Source organism: Parus major, chromosome 25LG1 (assembly GCF_001522545.3).
Source record: "Parus major isolate Abel chromosome 25LG1, Parus_major1.1, whole genome shotgun sequence".
NCBI lineage: Eukaryota > Metazoa > Chordata > Aves > Passeriformes > Paridae > Parus > Parus major.
Genome location: NC_031793.1, coordinates 374,221 through 381,952, shown reverse-complemented (window position 1 = coordinate 381,952; position 7,732 = coordinate 374,221). Strand labels below are relative to the sequence as shown.

Here is a 7,732-nt window from a genome sequence, read left to right as displayed (position 1 = left end):
CCCCTGCCTGCATCCCTGCCTGCATTCCTGCCTGCTTCCCTGCCTTCCTGCACCCCTGCCTGCATCCCTGCCTGCATCCCTGCCTTCCTGCATCCCTGCCTGCTTCCCTGCCTGCTTCCCTGCCTTCCTGCATCCCTGCCTTCCTGCCTGCTTCCCTGCCGCCCTGCACGTGCACAGAAAACCACAGCCCAGGCCCAGCTGGAGCTCTCACACAGCGTGGGATTGATTCCTGTCCTTGCAAACAGACCTGACGCTTTGAAGCACCCATGAAGGGACTGCAGAGGAGCAGATCCACACCCTGCACTGAGCAATCCGTGTGTGGGACATTTCTAAAGGAGACCTGCAAGACCAGCGAACGCTGTGGTGAGGCTTCACGCTGAGGAGGGCTGGGGACCACTGCCCCAAGGTGCGTATCGACCCTCACACTGCAGCCTTGTCCCAGTGCATCGTCCCCTACACACAAGGGACTTGTCCCTCATCCCTGCCCCCTGCCTGGCACCACTCAACCAACCCCACCAGTGCCACCAGCAGTGGGGAGCCCCACTGGGACCCAAAGGAGGGACCTGCCACCCCCAGGCACACATGGCCAGGCAGGAGCTGCAGCCCTTCATCTTGTGCAAAGCATGGCACATGCACAACCAAACCCCAAACCACCTAACACAGCAAGCTGCTGGTCTGGGGCAGATCACTGTGGGCACACCCCAGCCTGAGAACCACCTGCTGCAAGAGACAGAGCCCCACACCCCACCAAACTCAACCAGGAATGCTTTAGGAAGCGGCACAGCAAGTCCCCGCACCCAAGAGACAGCACCTGCAGCTCAGGGCAGCTTTTTCACTTAGGTTTACAACAGGTTACAGGGGCAAGTTAGTGTGGGAGCAAAAGCAGAGGAGGGCAAGAGGTGGCTGGTGGCACCACAGGCACCTGGGAGGTCCTCAGCGTAGCAGTACACATCGTACATGTCCTCCGGGTCCACCACTCCGTAGTTCCTCACCCCGGGGAAGCCGTTCATGTCCCCGTAACAGGCCTCACGGGGCGTCTGGATGGGGTACCTGAGGCAGGAAAGCACAGGGGAGGGCTGGTGACTGGCAGGGGAATGACTGGGTGAGGCCACAATGGTTGGGCAGCTGCGGTGCCCACCTGACGGTCTGGTCGGCGATCCAGCCGGCGTCGCACTGCTCGTAGCCCCCCAGGTAGGCGGCGTAGAGCTGCTCGGGGGTGGCGATGCTGGCACCGATCCGGGCACAAGCTTCCTGCGCCTCGGCAAAGGTGTAGGCGTAGCGCATGGAGCCCTCCCGGTAGTGAAACACCACCCCTGGGGGCAGACACGGCCATGGGAAGGGGCTTCACAGCAGCCCCCACCCGCGTGGGTGCAGATGCACCCAGGGGAGCGTTTGCTGAGCGGGAGAGAGCCCCGGCGTGCCCCGAATCCCACCGCTCCCCACCTTGAAATACCTTTGACTTTGACATCGAGGATGTCGTGGCCGTCCTCGATGCCGTGCTGCACGTCACAGCGGTAGATCCCCGAGTCGTTGGGGCGCAGCTCGGTGAGCAGCAGCGAGGCGTTGGTGTAGCGCTGGTGGAAGATGGGCAGGGAGGCGCGCAGCCGATAGTCCTCGCTCACCTTCACCCTGTCCCCCCGAGCTACCAGGATCTCCACCTCCCTGCCCTCAGAGATGAAGGTCCACTTGACCCGGGGGGTTCCCAGCACTGCCCGGCGGCCGCCCATGCCAGCGGTGGGCTGGGGGCCAAGGTAGGTGATGAGGCAGGGGATGGTGATGTCGCCTGCCAGCACAGCGTCCAGGGCTGGGTGGCGTGGGATGGAGACCTGCAGAGCCTTGAGGTCCTCTGGGTGGGAGAAGAGAGGAGCCGTGAGCAGGACTGGGGTGAGGGCCCCTCCGAGACCCCCAGTACAAGGCACCAACGGGGCAGGGAGTTACAGAAATGTGGCTGATGATGCTGAGTTACCTGTGCCATCTCCGGGGCCAAACCCCTCGGGGACCACTGTGGGGACAAAGACCCAGAGCAGCAGCAGCAGTGGGAGGGCTGGGGCCATGCTCTGCCCTGCAAGGGGGGAATAAAAACCACCAGCTGCTCTTAGAATCCATCAAAGCACCAAAAATCTCCCATCCCTGCATGAGGGGGAGTGGCTGGGGAGAGCCCCCAGCCCGTGTGGGGGGGGGATGGGACGATGTGTGCTGAATTGGGGCACAGAGGGGAGCCCAGGCACGGCCGCAGGGTGAGCTGGGCACAGCGGAGGGGAGAGGGAAGGGAAATCAATGTGCCCTGGTTCACAAGAGGAAGAAGACAACATGAGCAACCAGGACCATTGGCTGGGAGCCACTGGGTTCCATCCAAGCCCTCTGACCCTTCCCCAGGAGCCAGGTCCCCTGGGGACAGCAGAGTCCAGCCTGGCCCGGAGAGCGCAGACGGGCTCAGCCCGAGCGCTGGCTGCCGTGGGCAGGGAGGTGATGCCAGCGCCGGGGCCGTGTCCCCACGGTGCCACCGTGAGAAACCTCAGCAAGGGTTTGGTCAGGAAACCTCTGCAAGGGTTTGGTCAGAAAACCTCAGCAAGGGTTTGGTCAGGAAACCTCTGCAAGGGTTTGGTCAGGAAATCTCGGCAAGGGTTTGGTCAGGAAACCTCGGCAAGGGTTCGGTCAGGATGGAGCTGGCCAGGGAGGCGAGGAAGCAAGCGGGACACACGCGTGTGCTCATGCCGCCGCTCACATGCAGGTGTGCACACGCGTGTGCGAGCGCTTGCGCACGTGTGCCCTGCCAGGGGTGGCTGGTGGAGGGAGCTGAGGTCAGCAAGCAGCCGGGGGGACAGCCCAGAGCACACAAAGCACGGGGCAGAGGGGGAGGGAAGGAGCAGGACTGCTTCTTTGCCATTCAGCTCACGCCGGAGGCTTCCCGCGCACGGGCTGGGAAAAGCGAGGCTGACCAAAGCTGCCATTATGTCCCAGGCCTCTCTCAGGCTGCCTGGCACAAAGGGCTCTCACCGGTGGGCTGAAAGGAGAGCCCAGGGACCAGCACCGGCCCCCAGCCCTCTCCAGGGAGCAGCACAGGGGTGATGGGCACCTCAGGGGGGACCCAAGCTGCCCTTGCAGTCTTGCTGCTCTTGCAGCTGTCCAGAGAGGACGCTGATGCTGGGAATGTGAGGAAATGTCCCTGGTGGATGCACTGCTCCAATACCCCCTCACCCATCTGCAGAAACTCCTTGGGGGACTGGAGGCTCCTCAGCCTCCCATGCCAGGGGTGCATCGTGCCATTGCCTGGGAACAGAGCACCTCAGAGCAGCTTTGTAATTTATGAGCTCTTTGCGCTGTATTGATTTCAGCAGCCACAGGAGCAGCTTAGGCAGCTCCATGTGCAGTCACTGGCTGCCAGGGACAGCCTGACAGGACTCTGTCCTGGTCACCTGCATCCCTCTTCAAGCCAGAGTTGTGCCCAGGGGACCCCTGCCCTGGGGAGAGGGTGTGAACACAGCTCTGGGCAGCAAACACTGTGCACACACCCCCAGCACCAATTACCATGGCTGTAGAGCCCCTGGAGCCACGTTCATACAAGCCTGGCACTCCATGCCAAGAACATCCAAGCCCTGGCAGGGCACAGTGTGGATGCACAGCTTCTGGAACCACAGAGACTCACCCTGGAACCACGGACACTCCCCCTGGAACCATGGACACTCACCCTGGAACCATGAACACTCAGCCCTGGGATCATGGACACTCAGCCTGGAACCACGGACACTCAGCCCTGGCAAGGCACAGTGTGGATGCACAGCCCCTGGAACCATGGACACTCACCCTGGAACCATGGACACTCAGCCTGGAACCATGGACACTCAGCCTGGAACCATGGACACTCGCCCTGGAACCACGGACACTCAGCCTGGAACCACGGACACCCAGCCCTGGCAGGGCACAGTGTGGATGCACAGCCCCTGGAACCATGGACACTCAGCCTGGAACCATGGACACTCACCCTGGAACCATGGACACTCAGCCTGGAACCACGGACACTCACCCTGGAACCACGGACACCCAGCCCTGGCAGCGCACACCGTGTGCATTCCCCGGCACCGCACACCGTGACTGCACAGCCCACAGCACAAGGCACTAAGCATGGACAGCCCCTAACACAAAACTCGGTGGGTTTAAAGCCCCTGGCACCACAGCGTGGACATGGAGCATCCCGTGCAGACCACAAACGTCCCCTTGTCCAGCGGGAGCTCGGCAGGAGCAGCCAAATCTCGATTGCCCAGGGCCTGGCCAGTGATGCCAGCGCCAAGCCAGGGCCTTTCTGCGCTCCGGACGGATATTTTGAATGCAGCCCCATGGTTCTGGACCAAGGGACAAAACCCTCCTGCATGGCAGCCGTGGCCAGGCTCCAGTGCAGAGGCTGGTGCCACCCCCTGGGCAGCCAAGCGAGGAAGGCTTTTGTCACGGGCACCTTTTCTTCCCATCCCCAAAGGCGCCACGGTGGCGCGAACAGCGGCCCCAAGGCCCCGGGGAGGAAATCCAAGTGATAAAAACTCCCCAGGAATTGGTCAAGCTGGAGTGTCTCCTTCCCTCCTGTGCCCACCCCTGACTGGACCTGTGTGCTGGCACTGGGAATGTGATATGGAAAGGGTTAAAGCCAGTTTCACTCTGCCCATGGGTGATGGCCCGAGCTCCTGGAGTCCCATGCTGGCAAGAGACTCTCGGACGTCAAGTTTGGGGTTTGGGGTTGGATTTTTGCAATGAGTATTTTTCCTGTTTTCCACAAATGGAAAATGTTTCAACCCACAAGTTATGAAGGAAAAGCTGGGATCAGGACTAGGAAAGGGCAGCCAAATAAGGTTGAATGGTTATAATGGCAGCAGCTTGTAAGGCTCAATTGTCCCAGAGGGCTCAGAGCTCAGAAGCTGCCGGGATCACACAGACACACAGGCACACACGCACGTGGCAGGGCCAGCTAACCTCCATTTCTGTGGGAAACCAGGTGGAAAATGGAGCTGAAGTCTATTTTGGGACAGCACTGATCTTCCTTTCTCCCCTGGGCTCGGCCCTGCTTTCAGAGCTGAGCACAGGACCTGCAGGACCTGGGGCTGCATCACCTGGTGCAAGGCTCACGGCGGGACATGCTGCGAGTGGATGCCCGGAGGGTGTCCCTTTTCATCTCCGGAGAGGGATTTTCTGCTCCGCGGCCCCTCGTCCCCTGATGGTTGCTCATCCCGGCTCCCAAGGTGCCCTGGCAGCCCGCAGCGAGCTGGAGGAGGGGGGAGCGGTGGCTTTCCAGGGATGCTCAGCTGCAGAATGAGTCAGCAGCCGCCGGCACGGCCTGGCCCCGCTCCAGCCCCATCGCCACCAGCAAAGGGCTCCGGCCACGCCGCTGCGGGGGACAGACCCACAGCCCCGGCCCGCGAGTGTCCGTCCCCCCGGAGCTGCCCGGGACCCGTCCCCGCGGGACCATCGGGGGGTCCCCGGAGCGGGGCCGTGCCGGGCACACGCCGGCTCCGCTCAGGGGGGCGCGGGGAGCGCCTCGCAGCCTCTTGGCAGCGGCTGCTGGCACAGCTTAAAAGGCCGGAAGCAGGTGGGGAGAAGGGGGGGTCCCTCCGGCTGCCAGAACCCCTCGCCCCCTCCCCCCAACAGGGAGAAAGGGGTTCCTTGTTTCAGGGGGGTCCGGGAGAGCACAGGGAGGGTCCCTGGGGAGATTCGGTCCCGCGCAGAGGAGCGAGGGGTGAGCAGAGCCGGCAGGAGCCGCCAGGGACACACGAGCACGTGTACCCCTGGGTAAGTGTGTCACACGAGCACGTGAAAGGTTTGCACACCCGTCCCCGCCCTCCCCGGCTCCGCTGGGGAAACTGAGGCACGAGGTGGAACAGGAGTGTGGGGCGGAGGATGGGAGTCCCCGATTTCAGCACCGCAGCTCAAGTGGGACCCAGCCCCGCTGCCGCTCACCAGCAAATTCGCCTCTCCCCCCTCAGGGCACAAAATCACCCGATCTCCCAGTCCACCCACTCTAATGCCGTTCCCTGAAAAGCAGCGCTGAAACATCCTGCTCATCCTCTCCCTGCCTGAGCCCAGAAGCTGGAAAAAGGCTCCAGGCTGGGGCAGAGGGAGGTTTCTCCCACCTCCCGGGCAGCCAAAAGGAAGAGCAACAGGTTCTGGGTTGGGCTGAGGTAGGAGAAGTCGGCGTGACAGGAGCAGCGGTCCCTGGCAGGGATGCTCAAGGGCAGCCCCTTCATCCCGGGGATGAAATGCTCCGGCTGCGGGAGGGGAAGGGGACTGCAGTAACATTCCCTTTCCCTGGGACACCCCACGGTGGATCTGGGGTTCACACTGGGGCTGATCGCTTGGGAAAAGCCATGAAAACCCTGAAAAATTTTCCCTCGGCCCCTCCTGCCGCCCCCACCGGGACACGAGCAGAGGGTGGGGACAGAGCCGAGAGAGCTGGGGGAGAACAGGGAGAGACGGCGGTGCCCTAGAGCCATCCCAAACCTTGGGCTCGGCCCCAGCCCCCCGGGACCGGGCAGCTTTGCCCCCGAGCCCAGCCCACCCCCACGCGGAGCAGCGACACGACCGGGCAGGAGCGTGGGGAGACGGATCACTGGCCAGCTCCGTGCCTCAGTTTCCCTTTCCACTGCTACCCTGATCGCAGCCTCCTTGGGACATTGACCCGGCCAAAAGCTCTGCAGGACAGACGGAGAGGACTCTCCACTGACTGAACACACCAAACCCATCCTGGATCCCCGGCCCCGCTCCCAGAACAAGGATCCCGTGGGAGCAGCTGCTGAAACAGCCCGGAAAATGCCCTTTCTCCCCCACACCTTGGAGCCTCGCTGCCGGAGGGGCTGCGGGACGGGCTGGGCTCCAGGCTGCAGCAGCCGGGCAGCACCAAAGTCCTTTCTCCTTCCAACTTCGCCAGAGCCCCCCCAGCCCCCGCTCTGCCCCCGGCTCTGCGGAGCCGCTACAAGCCGCCCCTTTTAGAAAGAACTTGCAGCGCGGTGCCGCGCTCGGGAGGGTCGGTGACAAGGACAAACCTCCCCGAAAGCGGCACCGTGGGCTCCCGCAGCCCCGAGCATCCCCCGCTGCAGGGCAGGAGGATGCCCCGAGCGCCTGCATCCCGCGGGGAAAAGCGCCAGGAAAGCTCTCGGCATCCCCGGACCGGCTCAGGTCTCGTCTCACTTTCTCCCCGTGCGGGGGTGAAACGCGATATTGAAAGGAAAAGCGCAGTACGGCAGCGCCGGGGGGACACCGCAGCTCCCGGGGCACCGCCGGCCCCACGCGCTCCCCGCACCCCACCTGGCTCCGTGCGTGGCCGCAGCCCCGCGGCGGGGACCCCTCGGTTCTGCGGGGGGAACGGCGGAGCCGGCGGGGCCGCCCCTGGCCCGGGCTCCCGGCGTGGGGCTGAGCTGCGGCTCCTCCGGGGCAGCTTGGCAGGACGGCTGGGAAGGAGCTGCACCAGGCATAAGTGCAGGCACCGAGAAAAGAGGCTTCTGTGTGTGTGTCCGTGTCCTCCACTCTTCTTTTTTTTTTTTTTTTCTTCTTCTCCCTTCCCCTTTCCCTCCTCCTTTTATATTTATTCCTTCCCCTAAAAAAAAAGGGAAAAAAAAAAAAAAAAAAAAGATATTACCGTGTTGGCAGGCTCCTCGTCCCTCCCCGTCCCTCCCTCCTGGCAGCTGGCAAACCCCGCACGAGAGGAGGATGCTGAGCTCGGGCACGGTGTTAACCCAATGCAGCAGAAGTCTCT

The 7,732-nt window shown here is 63.0% G+C and overlaps 1 protein-coding gene across 2 annotated transcripts in view; it reads right to left on the bottom strand.

The window, feature by feature from the left end:
• The window catches only part of BCAN (brevican), a 16,762-nt gene extending 9,258 nt beyond the window's left edge, over positions 1 to 7,504 (bottom strand). For both annotated transcript variants that reach the window (XM_015649990.3, XM_015649991.3), the window contains exons 1-5: positions 7,285 to 7,504; positions 1,967 to 2,062; positions 1,454 to 1,846; positions 1,139 to 1,313; positions 923 to 1,050 (exon numbers count right to left, since the gene is read on the bottom strand). In XM_015649990.3, the coding sequence (XP_015505476.1) occupies positions 923 to 1,050; positions 1,139 to 1,313; positions 1,454 to 1,846; positions 1,967 to 2,054 (784 nt within the window). In that variant the 5' untranslated portion in view covers positions 2,055 to 2,062; positions 7,285 to 7,504. The remainder of the gene's footprint in view (positions 1 to 922; positions 1,051 to 1,138; positions 1,314 to 1,453; positions 1,847 to 1,966; positions 2,063 to 7,284) is intronic.
• Between the last annotated feature and the right edge of the window lie 228 nt (positions 7,505 to 7,732).